Genomic DNA, 19,941 nt, shown 5'->3' on the forward strand with positions numbered 1-19,941 from the left:
AAGCGAAATTGGTGCCAAAATAGGAAAGCTAAGCCACCTAAATGGAAGCGGTGCCTTGATGCTTTTTGCCACTGGCAAAAAGCTGGGTCTCAAGTAAGAGTGAAATGAGACGTTTGTCCATGAATGAAGCTATTTATTTACTGTATAATACAAGAGTCGTTTTTTCTCCCTCTATGATGTTTGTATGTTATATTGTATTACGGGTTATTTTTGTTTTGCATCTTGGGGAGGTTATTAAGGGAAGTAGACGAACCAAACATTTTACGATCGTTGAAGATCGAACCGAACGCAGGGCTCGTTGGCGTGGTGGTATTTTTCATGCTCGGACGTAAACCGTCAAAAGCGGCAGGCGCTTCCATGGGTGTTTTCAGCATCATTTTGTTCTTAGAAGGCCGTTGGCCAGTCCGTTCCGCTTCCCAATCTTCCCACTTCTTCATCACCAAACGGGACGAGTCAAACTTGCCCTCAGCATCGTCGTGACCCTTGTCCTTCTTTTCGCCCGCAACAACACGCGTAGCACCCCAAGAGAAATCATCGAAATGCCAGAATGAATAGATGGGCAACACGAAATTCCAAATTGGAAGCGCACAGATGTAAACTGTCGACAAGAGGAAGCTAATTAATATCGAGTAGTATTCTATGTTTCTCAAATCCATCGACTTACTAATCATCCATCCAATATAAACAATCTTGAAGGTGGTAATTGCAATCAATATACCGGGAAGACCCAGAATGGCCAACAGCAAAGCCAGCGATTGCCACTGGGGATTCTGCGAGACAGCCGTGTTGACAATAAGGTAGATGGACATGACAATAGCCGCCGGGAGCACCAATGTACCGATAAGATCCACAAAGACCGAAAATTGCATCGATAAGCATGCAATACCACAAAGATCTGATACTAGCACAAGTTCCATGAGATTATGCACCGTTGAATTAATCCATCGACGACGTTGCGACAGTAACACGCGGAATTCATCAGGGACCACAGTTTTGCACCGAGCTTGAGGAACAAACATCATCTGACGCTTAGGGAACGTACGCAGCATGAGAGTGGATAAGAAACGATCTTCACCGAGTAACAACAGGTTTTTTTCGTGCAATGTCGTGACAATGTTTTGATTGTACTCCAAGATGATATCAGGGTTGGCCAGAATAGGAACCCAAGCACCGTTCTTAGGCGACTTGATACGATACATACTGAAACAACCGGGCAAACAAGTGACAATACCGAATAGCGATTCAAATGCCTTGGCATAGTGATGAGAGATATAGTATTCAAAGACTTGAATGGCCGTGACCCCTATATTACATGCGAGTTAAAATTTATGATTGTGCAAGAGTCGTTGATATCCTAAACTTACATGATGTTCGCTTATTGGCAATGCGAGTTTCACCACAAAGACCCATGATGGTAATATCATTCGCCATGGCAGCTACCATGTAAGTGATGGCATCGGGTAATACTTTGGTATCAGCATCCACCTAGCGACCAATCAGTGTTACACGTGGTATCAAACGCTAAGATTTTCCCCCTTGTGAACATACCATGAGCACCAATTCAAACTTGTCGGGTGTCACACCTTTCATCAACCAGGTCATCTTCCAGAACATCTCGTAATCGAGCTCCGACAATCGATCATTGAACAGAACGCGTTGGAAAAAACTCATCAAAATCAGCTACAAAGAACCACGTTACACGAATGAATTTTAATATGCGGTTTTTTTTGTATCCCTCTTTTTTTTTTTTTTCTTTTGATGCCCATTTTGTGCTACCCTTCGCGTCGATCTGCCACCCGAATCCAGGACACCTGTGTGTGACACATACCTGGGAATCACGTTTACCACGATTGCCTGCTTTGGGTGCATCTTGTTCTTCTTCCGTACCGCACTTGACAATGGTAATGCATGCCACCCCTTTGTAGTGTCCGGCATACTAAACCAAAAATGGCCATAATTTAGAAACACTCCGTTTCCCAATCCGACAACATTGGTCAGCAAGAGGAAAAAAACTTTTTCAACATACCACTTTGGCACGATTCAATTGCTTTTCACCATCAGCAATAGCCAAGTAGGTGGCTGGCTTCGGATTCGCCATGGCAGGATCAAGCTCCATCATGTCAACCACAATATCCGGTGTCGATCGTGTTTCGCCCGCACCCGTAATAAGACCATCAGCAATCACAAAGAAGATCTATGGTCAAAAGTCAATAAATATACATTCAAACTATCACACATGCCCATCTGTATTTCATTCTTTCTATTTGTCTCACTGTTAGTTACCTTGTGCTTCTTGGAATATGTGGTTTCGGCTAAACTATCCATGGTTGTGCGTAAACCTTCTTCGCCTTCGGAGTAACAAGTTACCAGCATCACAGTGTACAATTCGGTATCGACAATGTTCGATTGGGGTCCACCCAATTGCATCGCTGAGCTACGATCGCTCACGCCACCACTGGGCGACGTGCTGCTCGACCCCAGAGAAGCAGAAGAGGCTTGCGCAACATTCATTGGACCGTAATTATTGTAAGGGCCGGGTATATGATTAGCCGGATCATCGTTGCCACCTTTGATGGAACGCCACGCCAGCCAACCGGACCGACCGCCTGGTTGAACCAATTTTCGTGCAATGATCCATTGAAACAGTAATGCCATGGCGTATCGAATTACAATCATACAGATAATGACTGCCAACATCACATTCATGATGATTTGATGAGCAATACAGCCACCAGTTTCAGTTTCGATAATGCCCACAGAGTAACGAGCAGCAAGACATCGACGAGCATCTAGACCTTCTTGATGATACAGTAATGCATAGGAGACATCGTTGCCTAAACTACGTCGGAGGGTTTTGTCCACTTCAGCACCAAAGACAGGCTTGTTATCTCGTAAATACTGCGTCAAATTCAGCACTGTATTGAGTGGAAAAAAAAAAAAAGAGGGTGGCTGAGTTTCATCTTGATCGATTTTTTTTTGCCTTGCTTAAGTATTATTTACCTGAATCGCCTAAAAGTAACAAATCACTGTCGCCGAGATCATCGGGACCGTTGGGTCGCAAATCCTCCCATTCAAAACCAAGGTAAGATTTGGAGTCGTAGTGTGATTGTAATTCCTTCAAAGGCAAACATTTGCCACCAGGGGGTTTCAGTGATCCGCCTAGAGAAAAAAAAAAGATCGGTTTTCCATAAATAATTTTTTTTTCGGGGTGCCAAAAAGTCTGTGCATTTTCCAAATCCAGTCATACCATATGGGTTGTGAAGTTGACATGGAGGCAACGTAGGATCATCACCATTCACCTTGTAACGACCACAAGCATTGTTTGTATCACCATCAAAAAGACTTCCGATATCCATGTTTAAATAGTCCGTCGTAAAGTTCAAATGTTTCGTGGCCATGTAATCCTTCACCACGTTCATCGGATACACACGTCCGAACACGCGTACTTCTTCGTGGTACACAGGTTTTCTGACGCCATTGACCACCGATGAGTACGGATACCCGGGTCCCGCTGTCGGGCATAGTACCGCATTTAGACCATAGGTTACAAAAGCCAGCAATCCACACAGACACAAGAACATGTAAACTAGTGTCAGCTAGATGATCAGCGGCAAAATGGAAATTAATCATCCACGGCATATCCTTTCATCCTTCACATTACCAATCCCTAATTACCTTTTCACGCCAAGCTTGCTGCATCAATGGGTTAGGCTTGCGTAAGCAAATACGGATAAACCAATTCGGGATACAGCAGGTCGCCAAATAAGCTGTCCAAGCCCACCAGCTTGTGAGCACTTTGGGTTTGATTTCCTTTTCTGGAGTCACGTCCTTTGTCTCGCCAATGGCATCCAAAGCAGCATACTGTTGTTGCATTTTCTGTTGCTCCAGTTGCTGCTGCAAATGGTGTGACATGGGTTGATTGACTGTCGGTGGTCGTTGAGGTATCGACCCATTGGATTGAGCATTGGTATTTTGGGAGGATGTGGACCGTAGCATGCCTGAACGAGGCCGCTGACGTTCCGGTCTTGTCAAGGACTTTGATCGATTCAAGCCAGCGCCTGGGTGAGCTCCATGTATGGCTGAGCTGGTGGTTCGAATACCCAAGACAGGAGGTGCGTGACCATGCCTGGGCGTCGGCGTACCGTAAGGGGCTGAATTGGGAAACGGTTGGGATCGTAGATAGGGCGACGGCTGCTGTTGGAAAGAAGAGGATGAGGAAGGAGGGACCATCGGTTGGTGAGGTCCACGTTGAGGTGAATGCTGGTAGAAATAATCACGCGATTGTCCGCGACTAGGATGTGGCATATGTGAAAAGCCATGTGGGCCCGATGAGGAGGAGGAGGAAGAAGAGGAAGACATAGTCGGAGGTTGAGGTGGTAATGGTCGCGATGCTCCTCTCACGTCAGCGTGTTGATATGTAGGAAACCGTTGATGTTGATGTTGCGTTGGATACGGCTGCTGGTGTTGTGGAGGAGGGGTGCCTCGAGGACCTGGAGGAAGTTCCTTCATGGTGGATGAGTAGCCATTGTTGGCTGTTGGCCGAGGAGGGGTTGACATATCAATGGTTCACTAATGCACCGTGCTTTTCAATCCCGTGTACTGGCTCTCAAAGAGGTAAGTGCCACAGGAAATCCAACGTCAGAGAAAAAAAGTACAAGATAGACGAAAAAGGGGTCCTTTTTTTGACTATAATCAAGAGAGAAAAAAAAGCTGTGGAAAGATAAAAAGATAAAAATAAACAAACAAATTAAACAGAAATTGAGACTTCTGTCGCTCAGAATAATAATCTAATGAAAATAGTAACGAAAAAAAAATACAGCGGCGCACTTTCAAAAATGTGTCTCAGAGCCACGACAGCCAGTTGGCCCCTGGACATCCCAGGCTTTGGATGGCCGCCATGGAACCTTGGTTTTTTTTTGTGTGACCGATCTTGGTCGCCTTCTCCTACCATATTAATCTTTTCTGCGTTGAGATCATGTCGCGTGTTGCTCCATTCTGTATTCTGCTACGATTTCGATACTGCTATTAATCCTCAAGTGTGGAGTAAACACATGCAGCTGGTTGCAATGGCCAGTAAGGACTAGATTCCAATCTGACTTTTTTAGTTTCATTATTCTCAGGGCAAGTGACAGCCGGCGTTGCTTAACCGGGATGAACGGAGAATATATCAACATCGCTGTGAGGGATATTAAAAAGCCGATCTATTGTTAGGCAGATGTGGCCTGCACTGAGGATCTATCGATCGTTGGGATATGGTAGTCCAGACTCACACGACGCTTTTTTAACCGTCACAACGATCGCGTTTCCGTTTAACCCAAAATAGATTAGTCACCGCCACTGCTGATATACTCCAACGACCCATTTATTCCCAAAATAAAGCTACTTCTTGTGACAAGGATATGTCAAGAAAATTTTTTTGGTTGGTAACACCATCAAATGGCACTTGGCTCGATGATTCTAAAGAGATCAAAAAGAAGAAACAGAAAAGAAAGAAAAAATGTTGAAGCACATGAAACCGGTGTTACGTCATTCAGCCACTTTTTTTTCTTTATATTTTCAGCAGTAACAAGATCACGACAGTAACTACAGGAAGTATCAGTGTTCTCAAGGACAACGATTGTGTATCTTGCTATACTGTCTTTTCAGAAAATGAGAATGGAGTGGGAAGGAGTCGATTTTTATGAAGATTTGGGACGGGAAAATAAGTCAAACAGGTGAACATCCGACGAAGTTTTATCCAATGGAAAGAAAATTTCTCCGAACACCCTTTTCACATTGTCAACCATGGAGTAGAAACGATAACAGACCTTTTTTATACTGTCATTGCAACACTTTCTTTTCAAATCGAGTCTCCTCTATATGGAATAGCTATCAGATGACGAGAAAATATCAATTCATTTTAGAATGAGGCAAAGAAAATGAAAAAGGCAGATAACTCAATTACATTGTTTCAACACAAATCGCAAATTTTTTTATTCAGTGGAAGAGACCCATTTTCTTGCTTGCTTTATTTTTTTTTTTTTGTTTTTTTTTTGTTTAGGCGTTGATGGCCGGGATTTTTAAAAGCTATGATATACTGATTTCTGACTGATTTCGCCATCAATGGGTTAACCTTCCATCCAGATGATTCTTCCCTCACGGCAATCTCATCTCGGTTTATTGAGCCATTTCTCCCAGAAAACGCATGTATTTTCTGTTTATAATAAAGATTAGGTATTGGCTATCGCTGATTCTGCTTTCTGCTTTTAGGCGACGGTTTGGTATGGTTGGGTGATTGTTTTGCCTCGGTTGATCCTGATAATTCCCCATATTGGCTCTTGAGTTGCTTTTTCCTTTCCCCCATTGCTTGATACCGATTCCGCTCCTGCCGTTCAGCTTGTTCTGTTGTCGGTCGAAACGATGATTTTAATATCCTTCGCACCGCTTCTACTGAGAGTTTGAACTCTTCTGCCAGTTTTACCGAGTTGTACTCTTGCGGATACTAGAATAACCACCGCAAAGACAATGAGCTGCTCTGCCATATAAACCTGCAACAAGTACACATGTCCGCCATGACTTACGGCTATAGCTAGATCTCTGATTTTCCCCATGACTACTCTGGACACACGCTTTTTAGGTTGCCAACTTTCTTTGATCTTGCTTGCTTTCGCTCCTTTGGAATCGCTTTTCGGGGATTCTGCAACAGCTTTGGAAACCGAAATAAACCGGCTATAGCGCTGTGAAGAAGGCATCTTTACCAAAGAATGTAACTCATTGCAATGTAATCGTAGCGATCGCGTCAATAGCTGTGATAGTAGAACTGACATTGCAGGGAACTGGGAATAAAGAGAGTTGGCCTGTAACTTTTTTTGCATGATCGATGTCCCGCGAGATGTGTGGCTGACCATGACGGGTTTTCCTTTTTAAGAAATACCCTTGAGTATCCTGTTTCCTCGTATCGTACATATCCTTCTATTCTTTTTCATGGCGCGTACAAAGGTATGTTTCGGAAAATAACACCTTAAGATCTGTGAAGGCATATTGGTGAACATAAATGTTGACGAAAAACTGCCTGGTTGAGCTGAGAACAAAATTAAACTTCCATAACGCTCAGTGGCGCGAGACCTCACAATCCTAAAATCAACGAGCGCCAGTTTCAAGCATTGCAGACATTTAGAGCGACAATATCATAGGACGATAGATAATGAATGGGGATTGCTCTCTACGTTGAACTGATTGGCTCCTAATATTGTTTGTCGCTCGGGATGGTGTCCAAGATGATACGATGATATTGTATTCAGAGTTTATTGACATCAAAGAGACAACGACCAACGCTTTGCGGTGAATGTGAGATGATTACATCACGGGAATATAACTGTTGATTCTGTCCTTTTGATTCTGGGAGATACATTCGGCAATCCACACAATGTTTCGGATTTCCTGTTCCTTCAACTTGATGTAAGAGTAAAAGACGCCATAGTTGAACTGTTGCTGGAAAGCTAATCTGTTCAAAAACACTTCATGTTCAAAGAACTTGTCCTCCAAGGTCTTGTTACTCGTTGTAGTATCAAAAAAGACGCGATATTCCTAGAAGTGCATTCCAAAGCATGGTTAATAGGTCAGAAAGTGCGTACACCAAGAGAAAAAGGACAAGTTACGTGGAAAATATCGCAGACTGATTTGACTTGCTCTACTTCATCGGCGACAGCAAGTCGTGCATTGCCTTCAGGATACAAACGTCCAATCGTCGGGAACAATTTTTTACGGTCCTCTTTTGGTAACTCGGTACCAAACGAGTTGATGGTGATATTCAATGTACGACGATCTGCTTCAAACTGTAATCCACAGTCAGTAACAGAGTGTTCTACCGTTCCTTAATCACTGTAACTTGACACTTACACGAAGAATATCGCCCATGACTTCGGCTGTAGGTCCGCCTAAGGTTTGGCAAAACTGATAAAAGTCTTCCAAATAAGCCTTGTATAATGTGTTGCGGATGATTTCGATATTCATTTCATCCAAATCATGAGCGCTGAGACAGTTGGCAAAATAGGGCGCTTCGAACAAGAATCAATACCAAATGTCATTCACGACGTTGCCTTATGGTTTACCTAAAGGTGTTTCAACAAGCACTGTGTTATAAAGTTCAGCCACTGTGGTAGCAACGCACAAGGCCGGCATCGAGTCAAAAACGCCCAGAGGATGGCAGCGTTCCAGAAGTTCATGGGTATCACGTTCATGGAGTGTACCAGTGATCAACAAGATAACATTATCAATCATGTATTGGTACCTAGGAACAGAAAAACACATGTGTCAGTCTCATTCACGGTTCTGAAACACTTGTGGTTGCGGGTCAGTAACAGCCCTTGATACTTGCGTAATATAATCCAAGAACTTTGCAAGAGGTTGAACAGCCGTAGCACGGATATACTGGAACTCATCAACAAGACGTTGTGTCAATTTTTCAGATATCGTCGAGGTCGCAATAGGTGACGGTTCATTCTGCAGTAATTGACCATAATCAGTAGCTCCTAGTTGCAGACGAAGGTCTAAAATGAAAGAGTGATAGACGGGAATATGTAAATAGAAGAACAGTGGCATGAGTATATGATATTAGGTACAGTTTCATGCTGTGGTGCATTGCGCAGATGCTTTACCCTCGAGTGTTTCGCACTGTGTAAAGTTGAGGTATTGCGAAGAGGTCAGAATTCCGGCACGGTAACCTCGCAAGATGCCATCGACATAACCGTCGTTCTCGTTAAATGTCAAAGCAGATCCCATTGGCGAGTATAAAGCTTAAAGTGAATAAGGGAAGAGAACCCACCAAGTGTGCAAGCCCGACGAAACACGAAACAAGAGAAAACACTGGGAACGCTCGATGTTGCGGAGAATGAAATTGTTACGGACTTGCACGTCATGAGGATCCATAGACGAGAAATCATCACCCAAACCGCTTCTGCCCCTGACACAACCTGTATCCTTTGCCCATAACACAGCACTACCATAAATGCTTTTAAAATAGCGGATGAGGGATCTAATGTGGGGTACTCGTTTGGCAGAATATCTCAAAGAGACAAAAGATGGCCAGACAACAAAATGATTAGGCGATGGCCATCACAGTCGGACTACAGCTGAGAAGCTCTCCCTTTATTCAAAAACAGATAATCCATGATAGAAAATGGATAACAGATAAAGTTATCGATGTACCACTTTCCAATCCAAGAATCTGATATTACTAAATTTTATGATTTCCCAAGTCTACCGTGGTGCGTCGAAATAGTAAATGAGCGTGATGTAAGCGCAAGATGCAGTTCTATTATTTGATGCTGAGTTGAAGATGGCGGCAATGTATAATACATTCTTTTTCTGATGATGCTTATTCCTGTTTCTCAACAGAGGTTACGACTATTTCTTCCGGTGAATTGGCGGTATTGGTTTCGAGAGAGGGCAAAAAGGTAGCAAAGGTCAGGTAGCTGGTGTGTCCACGGGTATCCACTGGTGTCTTGGATACGAGCATTTGAGTGATGGTGTTATCAAGATCAATATCGTCATTGCGTTTTCGCTTCTCGGCCGGACCGGCAAGACTCTTGTAATTTACATTTTTCTTTGCTTGCTCAATCGCTTCCGTGAATGTCAGTTTCTGTAACGGAGTGACATTGTGATTGCGAATCAAACATTCATACATCGTAATATCTATGAGTTCACATCAAAATGATCAGTCTGTCTAATACATTAACATTCAAACACGGATACTTGATAACATACCAACAAAACCATGTTCATACAATGCTTTTACTGACCGAGACACTTGTTCAATGCAAGGACTGAATGTACAGATTTTTCCCGTACGATGCTGTTTGAAGGCGGCCTTGGCAGAACCAATGGCTTCCCATGGCGCGGGTAGATCAAGAAACACTAGATACACAAAGCGTGAGACAAGGCGTTGCTATTCACGTATTTTCCTATCGCTTAAATTTTACCTGCATTCACTTCATCCTTCAATCCAAAGCCATCTTTGCAAACGTCTCTCTGCTGTAACTGGATAATATCACCGAATCCATGCTCTTTAAACTCTTGTGCTGCCAATGTAGCTCGTTCCGCATGATACTCGAAGGAGAACAGCTTTCCCGTAGGGGCAATCGTACGAGCAATTGAATGGGAAAACGATCCACTGCCAGTACCTACAGGTGCAAGAAAGTTTAGAACCGGTCCATGGGGGGGGGGCTACAAGTCAATGTATCTTTACCGGACTCAATCACTCGAGCACCAGGCTTCATATCGAGGTAGGTACTGATAAAGGATATATCGGCAATATACAAAATTTGCGTACGGTGCGGTAATACGAGTGTCCACAGTTCAGGTGTAGGATGGAGCAAGTAAATAAATCCTTTGTAGTTGCTGGACACCATCTATCGTTCAAACTATCAGCACAGTAGTAAAAGTGACTACAAATCTATTAGCTGATCATACCTTGGAGCCGAATTCCTTGCCAATCATATCGTCATGCTTGAAGATACCAAAGCGATTATTGAATTGTTCGCCTCGCTTAACAGTGATCGCACTCATATTGTCTCGCGTCTAATAGTGGGCTGCGTGAATAACCAAAGATAAAAACCAATACGATTCAATGGCAAGAAATAACATACAATATACAAGATGACCATGTCACCTTCCTCAATATAACGCTTCCAGCCGCTGAAACTCATGTTGCGATTTTTACTGCTCAAGACAAAGAGATCACCACTTGGCAAGCCATTTTGTCTCGAAAGGCCGAATTACGAGAGCATCTCCACAAGCCACTTTGTGACAGTGAAATCATGCAGCTTCATCTAACCCTGTCTTCTTCGCATTTGCCATGCACCAAATCCGTTTCTTTAAGGCATATTCACGTAACGCAAGAAAAAACTTATACTTTATAAAAGAAGAGATCTTATTTTGATATTTCCCTTGAGTTTGCATGTTCCGCTTCCCAATTTACTGCTGTCGCATGCAAAATATCCGTGGAGAACCTCAAAATGAAGCATGCTTTTCTCCTGATGACTATTAGAACGGAAAGTATGCGATACTGATCGATCCGTTACCAAGGCCTTGTATAAGGCTGGTGTATCTATGTGCGTAAAAAGATGTGCTACCAGCTTTATCTGGTAGAAACGCCCAACAAACAAAAGACGAACGTTTCTGCACCAAGAGCATTTTAAGGGCCGAATTTTCCGGCATTAAATGGCACACGTGAATGCAAGTCTTCTCTCCCAATATCTGCCATAAATCATAACAGTCTAGCGATGGATCCGGCAGTCGATACACCATACCGAAAAATTGATCTCGACACCATCAATGAGCTATACTTCCAAATCGGCAAGCTGAGAAAAGCTTGTAATAATCTCCTGGAGAAGGACGAAGTCCTCAACAAAGCAGAATTAAAGAACCGTATCGGAAATGACGTTAGCGAAGCCATGGACCAGGTAAAAACTCTAGTCTTTCACATTTGCGTCATTGCGAGTAGTGCTAATACGCGCTTCAAAGTGGATCAGTAACATTTTTTACTCTGTGGCTGGAAATCTGACCATTGGGGGTGACAACTGTGACAAGAATGCGTTGGACCTCGACGCGGGTAAGCTACGACTGTACTTATTGTATTGATCGACATTATCTCATAATATTGAAATACATAGAGCCGTACGAGGAATCCCTGAAACAGAATGCAGAGTCTGCAGAGAAATTGGTCAAAGATCTTTTGGAAGAAGTCATACAAGCGCGGTGCAATGTGCCAACGCAGATGGCTTCTCTAATGAACGATGCTCTTTCGCACATGTTTCCTTCCAACGATCAGATCCTGTATGAAAAACCCAATTTTGATCAGTCAATACCAGGTAAAATCATACTTGTGGTTGGAAAGAGACGAACAAACAAAACTGGTGCTGATTTCGCATTATCAGCTGCTCCTCCGGAGATCCCAGTGGATGAAGTGTCAAGGATTTTCAGAGACAGCACACAGATACTGGCTCATCTTGAAAAGGTAGGAGAATTGGAACAGTGTTTTTATGTGAATCCGCTCATTAAAAACATCAACTTGCCAGACTGTTCCTGAGCAAGTAGCAGAAAACGAACAACTTCAGTCGATCCTGCAAACGTATTTTTCAAACGAATGATCCACACCATCGTCACTGTTCTTAGTTTCCCCTGTCCATTCCCATCATGTTCGCATACGTTGAGGAGTTAACGCAGGCGCTACAGTCTCCTCAATCTACTATACGCTACATCTATTCCATCTATTTTTAATCCATTATCAGTGTCGGCACCTCACCAACGACTTGGTAACAATGCATTTATTCAATTATTTCTCGCATAATTCACTTTTCACATTGTGTTGACCTATTTGGTTTCTCTACGGCTTGAAACTGGGAACTGGCTGAGCATCGGATCGGTTAAGCAGAGAACGATAAATAACGATGAGATCAACCGACAAGAAGACAAGACAAGCTGGAAAACGGACATGTCGTCTTGACTTATCAGCCAATTACACAGCCGCTTCTTCATCATGGGTTCATTGCAGAAGTTTATCCTGATACGACTTGATGCGGGGTTCATGCGGATCTTGAAACACGGCCAGGAACATGCTTTGTGTCTTCAAGAATACAATCACCACGTTTCCTCTCAATCACGTGAAAACCTGAAGACCCTGTGCTACGACTTGATCTTCACTTGTTGTGCCACGGCCCGATGATGCCTTTTTTCAAAAATTGAAACCTGGGTTTGCTGTAATTTAATCTCCTGCGTTTTCATATGATCTAAAAAAAAAAAAAAAAAAAAGGATTTAAATGAGGCAACACGGCGCGTATAATCTTCTAACAAGATTTTAGTTACTTTTCCCGGCTGGTCAATCATTATTTACATAAATAACTGGTCTTTCTCGTACTATGTATATGCATTCTTCCAGTGCCGAATCAAACAGCAAATTTGATAAACCGGAAGCAGTGATTCCTCCCATTATGCTAGAAAGAACAAAAGGCTGGCGAAACATCATTCGAAAGGACTCCCCTGCATCATCATTGCGCAAATGTGCCGAGACACCCGACAATAACAGTCAAAGCAATGCATCAGCATCAATCGAAATCAAGACCACCGATCGCTCCCCTCATTGATAAACAGTACCTGAGCACGTCCTTATGCCACCATGACAATGACAAGTCGCCTAATTTTTAACCTTCATCATCAAGTCAAAAACCGTGGAAATAGAATTTACAGTAGAAAAACCTAGTACATAATTTATTAAAGTAACACACGCTTACGAAGCAAATAACGAGCATTTTTATTGATTTTGCAGAATTCAAATTAAAGAAGAAAAAGAAAGCCAAATCGATACTTTAAGAACAGTAACGAGAAACAATATCTGATACTTGATCGTATTCATTGGCAAAGTCCCAATGAGGATCATAATGTTTCATGATCGCGCAGGCGTGGTGAAGATGATTCATCCAATTGGACTCATCATCAGTATCGCCATTCAGTACGTCTAGCAGCGCCTTTTTCTGGGAAGATGCCAATGGGGCGCCTTTGAAAAGCTTCATCACACTTCCCATTTCGAGGATCACACTTCTGCCAAATTTGGTGGTGCAGAAAAGATGCTGCTTGACTTCCACTGGGGCAAGAGCGGCTTCGGCTACAATGCAGATAAGGCCCGCCAAAGCAAACAGTGAATGTCCATGAGGGGCGGCATGGAGTGTATTGCTGCAGAGGCGCACGAGCCGATGCATTTCATCGGCCACTTCAGAGGCTCGCTTGAATTGGTCGCTCATGCGAAGGTGATCAAGTTGATGGACGATCTGGTGAGCTCGCTTTTTGATACATTGAAGTTCATCGGCAAGATCGACTTCATGTGGTGAGGGCGGTCCGATCATTCCCTCAAAGTGACCATCGTCTTCAATGGTTTGGATCAATTCCGGAAACTGCATGACAGTGGAGGATAAGATGTGGCATAGTGCCACTTTGGGTAACCCGGTGATCCAGGTCTCCAAGGCCCAGATGTCGGAATACAGTCCCCGCCCGGATGCCTTACCAACATCGCCGTCGTCATGACTCACCCAGAGGGTAGAAGCGGAAAGCATACTACTTCCGGAGGATGTCAGTCCAGGCACACTTGCCAGTGAGCTTCTGGAGCTTCTTGGGGAGCTTATAGTAGGTTCATCGTTCGAGCTATCGAAACCAATCAACGATAATAGGTAATTCAGGAATCGCCGTGGCTTGGAAGGTGCTTGAATAGAATGGACTGGCATATGAAAAAAATTGTTTGAGAAAGAAAAATAAAATAAAAGATGGGATAAATAATAAGATGGGGAATATCAGGGACTAGGTGGAGAGAAGCGATGAGTATAAAAATATTAAATGGGGAAACTGACAAAAAAGAGTGATGAGGGTAATTGGGTTTTCTGTGTTTTTCACTTTTTTTTTTCACTTTTGGCTTTGAACGGGTGATAAAAGTTAGGGAAATGGGGAAGGGGAATATTGTATATGAGTCGTTTTTGTCTTTTTTGTCTTTTTTGTTTTGTGGTTTTTTTGGTTTTTTTTTGCGAGTTGTTTCTTTCGTATGCCTTCTTTTTGTTTTTCTTCTTTTGAGTGATAAGGATATAGCGTAAATATAGGTTTAAGTTTCTGGTAAGAATATATAGAGAAATGTCGAATATGATAAGCTGCGATTTCGGAATGCCTCTAGGTATACGTCGTCATGGATTGAATGAGTCTGGATACTTGAAGTTGGCAACCTGATCATGTTCTGATGGGATGATAAGTGTAAAAAAAGAGATTGAAAAAAGTAAGACGTGGTTGTTCTTGCTTTTCTTCCTCTGTGAGTAAAAGGATTTCGCTCTCTTTTTTTCTCGCTGCAAATGCTTGGATTGGATAGCTTTGGATCGCTTTCACACCACTTGTCGATCGATAAATTGTCTCTCGATTCGGTGCACTGAGTTTGGAATGAGGTTGCAAGCAGGAAGAGTCGGACGCAGTTCTTGACAACGTGACAAATGAAAAGAGAAAAAAAAAGGCGGCAATGGAAAATTTCACTCTTTCCAAGAACAAAAGGGAAGAAGAAACGAACAAGAAACGAGATAACAAGGAGAGGCGGAAAAAGAAAAAATAATAATGGCGGATCCTTTTTTCTTACCCAAAAAAAAAGAAACAAAGGGGTGAATGAGGGAGAACATTCGTGGTCCAGTGACCATTTCATGGTCACGCGGTCCTTTCATTGCATGGGCGGACTTTTTTATGTTAGCCCACTGCATAACATGTTCCCTTTTGTTGGACGTGGAGGGAAAATCCACTCCTTTGACGTGCTTCCATGCCAGCAGCAACGCAGCAACAGTGTTTCGGTTATGACTCGATATCGTACTATTTGCGGTGGCTCATGTACGTCGGTAAAGTTGCGTTGCAAACAAGTGCTTGGACAATTTGCCACTTTTGAAATAGACCAGGGGACTCAATCTTCGACGGGTTGCACAAGCTCATTTCAATCATCATCCACTCTGGCCCTTTCAGTCGAATGGTCACAGATTTAGCTCTCTTTTTTTCATTTTCTTGCGATACCACGACTTCAGATGTCTGTTGAGGAACATGGGTGCGATAAAGATCTTGGTTATTTTCCCATGGTTAATAAAGAAAAATGCACTTCGGATGAAATAATAGTCATGAAAGAACCCCAAATGAAGCATGGATTCCATCCACCAATCAGATCTTTGCATAGTATTTGCTGCACCGACACGGAATCCCATACGGGACAGTTGCACGACCCCGTAAACCTTCGGAATCGTTGCTGTTGTCTCGCATTTTGCCTCGATAGCACTGCTGACCTTCCCCTGATTTCATCTATTGCCACTGTACATGTAGCTTTATCGACTTCATCCACCCCGTACAAGCAGTCATGTGTATATTGCGTCAAAAATATTCAAAACTGTGCTTACAGCCGCAAAACTCGTCATTTGCTAGAGAAGGCACAGGAAAACCATGGGTCACACGTAGAGTGTGTATGTGCAAAGTTTAATTTTACAATACCTTGATCAAACAGAAAGAAGGTTACAGCGATTCCACAGTTATCCATAAAATACTTCCCCCGTGTAGGTGCAGCGAATGGATTGATATAAAGTGGCTTGCTTCTATAATACCTCAGGTGCAGTGTATGAGATTTAGCTTCCGCTAAAAACCAATGATAGCGTATACTTTCAAGCATACAGAACATTTAAAACAAGATATGTACTGTATCCCTTTGGCAATCTCTAGTAAATCTTTTCACACGAGAGTTCTGAATTTCATTGCGCAATAAACAAAACATTAGGCGCCACCGCAAGATCTTTTTGTATGCTGCTCATGCATGCACAGCTTTTGTGTTGAACACACACCTTTAAAATACATTGGTGAAAACACATATGCTGTATCACCGGTCCTTTTTGATACGCAGATCTTTGATTACTCCAGAGGCTTATAAGTAAAGATCTTTTATCGGTTGAGCTCACCCGCCCTTATTCATTAAGCTGCTATATTGAAGCAGTAATGAAAGATGACCTCCAGCTTGGAAAACAAGATGACGTGATGTGGTTGGGGATAGTTCGCTTGATGAATGGTATATCATAGGTCCTTCATTGTACACATACCCTCATGGCGCCCCAAAACAGCGCTGTGTTGGAAATTTCCGCATTTGTTGCTATGATACGATGCGCAATGTTTTTGCCGAATGGCTTGTAAGCCGTGGCATTGTCGACACTAGGATTAGAAAAAGACTTTTAACAGCCCCGTTCCACCCATGGTCATTTGTCATTAGAGCACGGCCATTTTCATGCCCAAATTTATGCGGGTTAATTAAACTGGATAAAACCGTCATCATGTTGACGTAATTTAGCTGTCAACCGCTTTTTTTTATTTTTCCAACTTTTTTTTTTCTTCATGAATCATTGTGCGGTTCCTCTTTTTTTGTTTGATTCAATTCACTTTCTTTCACTAAATAAACAAGCCAACAAAAGCAAACCGAACAAATATGGCGTCAATCATCGTGTTTAATGCTGGTTCCTCGAGCCTGAAATTTAAATTATTTCAAACCCCCGAATTGAACGTCGTCGCCTCCGGAACATGTTCAGAAATTGGCTCTGAAAATTCGATCTTTTCATGGAAAATAGCCGACAAGAAAAGCGAAGAATCGTGCACCCTCAAGTCCCATGAAGATGCTCTTCTTTGCGTTTTGAAGAGGTTGAAAAAGGATAAAGTGCAGGGACTCCACGAAAAAGATATCGAATACGTCGGTCACCGGGTCGTGCACGGCGGTACGCATCGCAAGCCCGTCCGCATCACTGACAAGACGTTGGAAGAGCTCGACAAATTGACTGAATTGGCACCTTTGCACAATCATCGCGCCGCCAACGTGATGCATGCTTGCTTGAAGAATTTGCCCAAATCGGAAAACTTTGCTTACTTCGATACCATGTTCCATTCCACCGTACCCGAACATATTTACACTTATCCCATTCCGCGTGAACAAGCGCTAAAGAAAATGATCCGGAAGTGGGGTTTCCACGGTATTTCCTACCACTATGTCATTAACAAGGTCGCCGACACTATCGGGAAATCCTTGGATGGCATGAAAGTGATTGCCATGCACCTTGGTAACGGTAGCAGCGTATGCGCCATTCGCAACGGCCAAAGTTTCGATACAACCATGGGATTGACACCTGTATCAGGTAACGATCATTGAACCGTGAAAAATGAATCTTGAACAATAGAAGCTGATTAATCCATCATCGAAAACTAGGTTTGCCTGGAGGAACACGTTCCGGTGATATTGATCCTTCGGCAGTATTCCATCTTGTCTCGCGTCCTGATGAAGAACGCGGCGATGAATTTATTCATTTATCCAAGGCCGAAGAAATCTTGAACAAGTGCAGCGGTTTCAAGGGATTGTGCGGAAAATCGAATATGGCGGAAATCCTTGAATTGGCCAAACAAGACACGGAGGAAGGCCATGATGCTCAGTTGACGTTGGATATCTTTATTAACCGTATACAAAACTACATTGGCGCTTATTTTGTAGCTCTTGAAGGGGTGGATGCTATTTTATTTACAGGAGGTATTGGTGAACATGCAGCTCCAGTTCGTGAAGCCATTGCGGCCAAATTGAAATGCCTTGGTATCCAACTCGATGAAAAGAAAAACAGCGAGGTCAAGGATCATTTGTCGGAAAAAGGCGTCATGGATATTTCCTCGAGCCAATCGTCCGTGCGTATCTATGTGGTCGAAACCAATGAAGAATTGCAGATCGCGCAACAGTTGTATCATCATATTTCCTCTTAATCCAAATCCATTGCATCGTCCAGATCGGGCTTCAACGGTGGTTGATGGATTACCTAATATCATTGTAAATTATATTAGCTTTTTACTGTGTATAAACGAAAAAAAAGTTCTCTTTTTTTTTCTGTCATACCTCGATTGACTTCACTTTTTGTTTCTGCGCGTCAAAAGGCGGATGATGATGCAAGAGCGTTTTGAGTGTCTCGATATCACTATGAAAACAAAAGCATAAGTCGTATGCACTCCTAGTTGTCGTTGAAGTTTTCAATTACTTGTGGTTGGCTCCGCGAAGAACAAAGTCGGGAATACGGAGGGACTGTTCACCAGGTCTTCTTTCCATTGGTAATATGTTGCCATTGATACAGGTATCTACCAACGTTGGCTCATCGATGTCGATAGCAAGGTCCTCTTCTTGAGGTTGCTCTCCTTCTGATTCGTCTGCCAAATACTGGTCAATGTCGTCAATGTGAATGACATTGTCTGATTTATGCGACGACGATGGTGAAAGATCGGGAGCATGAGGACTGTTATAAACGTTATTTAGCGACATAGCCGCTAACTGGTTTGCAAAGCTTTCTTCGGATATATATTTTTTTCGTACATGATACTGAGCGTCCATTTGTGTAGGTGAATGCAAACGCTTATGGGAAGACGAAAATTGCATTGATACGTACAAATGAAAAAGAAAGGGAAGAACCCGTTGGAAAGCAAAAGAAACACAGATGCCTCCACCGGTGTTTGAAAAAATACTGGATGTTTCTGCAACCGGATCATCATCATTCATCGCAACCACATGGATACTTTTCCTCGATCGTTCCACAGTCAAAGATGTCCTTGTGAAGACGTTCATTCACTTTGTTGTGAATAGCGCATGCCCATTGACTTGCCGCGATACGAGAAGCCGTCTGCGGCGGGTATTGCTCAAGAAGCAGCTGGAAATGTTCAGCACTAAAATAAAAAAGAATCAGATACCCCAATCCAAAAGCTGCAATAACAGATTACATGCAGCCAGCATGATCCACTACTGACCATTCACCGCAAGGATATAATCTGCTTAAAAGCTTGATGAATTGTCCTAATGCTTCACGTTCATCGGTTGTTGGTTCTTCAGGATATCTTGCCACCATCGTGTGCAGTAACTAAAGCGATCGAGGGTTTTCAACGGTGAGACAAAAAATGCTGGGGAACTATTCAAGGGTATCTCTTTTACCTTCCAAGTGGATCGCCCCAGTTCCTCTCTTTTTGCGACACATTACAGTTGATTAGCAATTTTGTTTAAGATATGCACGGTACAATGGCCAAATAAGCGTGCTTACTTCAAGGTGGCATTGCCTAAATGGCCCATGATTACATTTCCCTGCGACGCTGTTACCACATCGTCCGTTTCCGTAGTAAAAGGCATTTTCGGTTGGTAGCCATTCTTTGCGATTAGAAATAGTGAAAAGAGGACAAACGCAAAAAAGGCAGATAAAGAGGCCAGTGTCACTGCTCGCATGATCTGATTGTTCCAGGAAACGAAAAAGGGACCACTGACCGACCCTTTAGGCAAGTATCCTTGTTTTCCATTGTTTGATTTGCCGGTTCCTGCGCCGACTGAAATGAGAAGCTCAACATTATCATTCCTTTTTGGTTTAAGAATCC

At 42.9% G+C, this 19,941-nt stretch overlaps 9 protein-coding genes across 9 annotated transcripts; 2 read left to right on the forward strand and 7 right to left on the reverse strand.

Annotated features, from left to right (window-relative positions):
* Positions 1-118: 118 nt before the first annotated feature.
* Positions 119-4,753, reverse strand: BYT42DRAFT_571793 (chitin synthase-domain-containing protein). The gene is made up of 10 exons (XM_051568533.1): positions 3,676-4,753; positions 3,248-3,596; positions 3,001-3,159; positions 2,284-2,915; positions 2,027-2,194; positions 1,829-1,936; positions 1,549-1,680; positions 1,365-1,485; positions 665-1,303; positions 119-598 (listed from the first exon to the last, which is right to left on the reverse strand). Exons 1-10 carry the CDS (start codon positions 4,555-4,557, stop codon positions 198-200), a joined length of 3,591 nt encoding a protein of 1,196 aa, XP_051423137.1. The 5' UTR covers positions 4,558-4,753; the 3' UTR covers positions 119-197.
* Positions 4,754-6,019: 1,266 nt separating this feature from the next.
* On the reverse strand, positions 6,020-7,026 carry BYT42DRAFT_571799 (uncharacterized protein). The gene is made up of 2 exons (XM_051568534.1): positions 6,561-7,026; positions 6,020-6,481 (listed from the first exon to the last, which is right to left on the reverse strand). Exons 1-2 carry the CDS (start codon positions 6,885-6,887, stop codon positions 6,221-6,223), a joined length of 588 nt encoding a protein of 195 aa, XP_051423138.1. The 5' UTR covers positions 6,888-7,026; the 3' UTR covers positions 6,020-6,220.
* Positions 7,027-7,128: 102 nt separating this feature from the next.
* BYT42DRAFT_598841 (ATP synthase subunit) lies at positions 7,129-8,826 on the reverse strand. The gene is made up of 6 exons (XM_051570971.1): positions 8,637-8,826; positions 8,357-8,528; positions 8,091-8,269; positions 7,879-8,036; positions 7,638-7,814; positions 7,129-7,566 (listed from the first exon to the last, which is right to left on the reverse strand). Exons 1-6 carry the CDS (start codon positions 8,758-8,760, stop codon positions 7,336-7,338), a joined length of 1,041 nt encoding a protein of 346 aa, XP_051423139.1. The 5' UTR covers positions 8,761-8,826; the 3' UTR covers positions 7,129-7,335.
* A 104-nt stretch (positions 8,827-8,930) lies between these two features.
* BYT42DRAFT_571807 (1-methyladenosine methyltransferase catalytic subunit Gcd14) lies at positions 8,931-10,717 on the reverse strand. Its single transcript, XM_051568535.1, has 5 exons — positions 10,626-10,717; positions 10,226-10,557; positions 9,960-10,160; positions 9,745-9,894; positions 8,931-9,672 (listed from the first exon to the last, which is right to left on the reverse strand). The coding sequence occupies exons 2-5, from the start codon at positions 10,386-10,388 to the stop codon at positions 9,356-9,358; spliced, it is 831 nt and encodes a 276-aa protein (XP_051423140.1). The 5' UTR covers positions 10,389-10,557; positions 10,626-10,717; the 3' UTR covers positions 8,931-9,355.
* Positions 10,718-11,188: 471 nt separating this feature from the next.
* Positions 11,189-12,240, forward strand: BYT42DRAFT_358702 (uncharacterized protein). The gene is made up of 4 exons (XM_051563211.1): positions 11,189-11,441; positions 11,503-11,590; positions 11,652-11,995; positions 12,057-12,240. Exons 1-4 carry the CDS (start codon positions 11,262-11,264, stop codon positions 12,126-12,128), a joined length of 684 nt encoding a protein of 227 aa, XP_051423141.1. The 5' UTR covers positions 11,189-11,261; the 3' UTR covers positions 12,129-12,240.
* Positions 12,241-13,257: 1,017 nt separating this feature from the next.
* On the reverse strand, positions 13,258-14,545 carry BYT42DRAFT_571813 (uncharacterized protein). Its single transcript, XM_051568536.1, has one exon. It carries the CDS (start codon positions 14,250-14,252, stop codon positions 13,344-13,346), a length of 909 nt encoding a protein of 302 aa, XP_051423142.1. The 5' UTR covers positions 14,253-14,545; the 3' UTR covers positions 13,258-13,343.
* BYT42DRAFT_358671 (uncharacterized protein) lies at positions 14,437-15,235 on the reverse strand. Its single transcript, XM_051563210.1, has one exon. It carries the CDS (start codon positions 15,197-15,199, stop codon positions 14,621-14,623), a length of 579 nt encoding a protein of 192 aa, XP_051423143.1. The 5' UTR covers positions 15,200-15,235; the 3' UTR covers positions 14,437-14,620.
* Positions 15,236-16,923: 1,688 nt separating this feature from the next.
* On the forward strand, positions 16,924-18,453 carry BYT42DRAFT_533522 (acetate kinase). The gene is made up of 2 exons (XM_051565445.1): positions 16,924-17,693; positions 17,765-18,453. Exons 1-2 carry the CDS (start codon positions 16,997-16,999, stop codon positions 18,301-18,303), a joined length of 1,236 nt encoding a protein of 411 aa, XP_051423144.1. The 5' UTR covers positions 16,924-16,996; the 3' UTR covers positions 18,304-18,453.
* Positions 18,454-19,076: 623 nt separating this feature from the next.
* On the reverse strand, positions 19,077-19,702 carry BYT42DRAFT_497842 (ERV/ALR sulfhydryl oxidase domain-containing protein; the record flags this gene model as incomplete). The annotated part of the gene is made up of 4 exons (XM_051564524.1): positions 19,077-19,248; positions 19,330-19,439; positions 19,511-19,538; positions 19,617-19,702. 4 exons carry the CDS (start codon positions 19,700-19,702, stop codon positions 19,077-19,079), a joined length of 396 nt encoding a protein of 131 aa, XP_051423145.1.
* Positions 19,703-19,941: the final 239 nt, after the last annotated feature.

Source organism: Radiomyces spectabilis (genome assembly GCF_025331425.1).
Source record: "Radiomyces spectabilis strain NRRL 2753 chromosome Unknown BYT42scaffold_7, whole genome shotgun sequence".
Taxonomy (NCBI): Eukaryota; Fungi; Mucoromycota; class Mucoromycetes; order Mucorales; family Radiomycetaceae; genus Radiomyces; species Radiomyces spectabilis.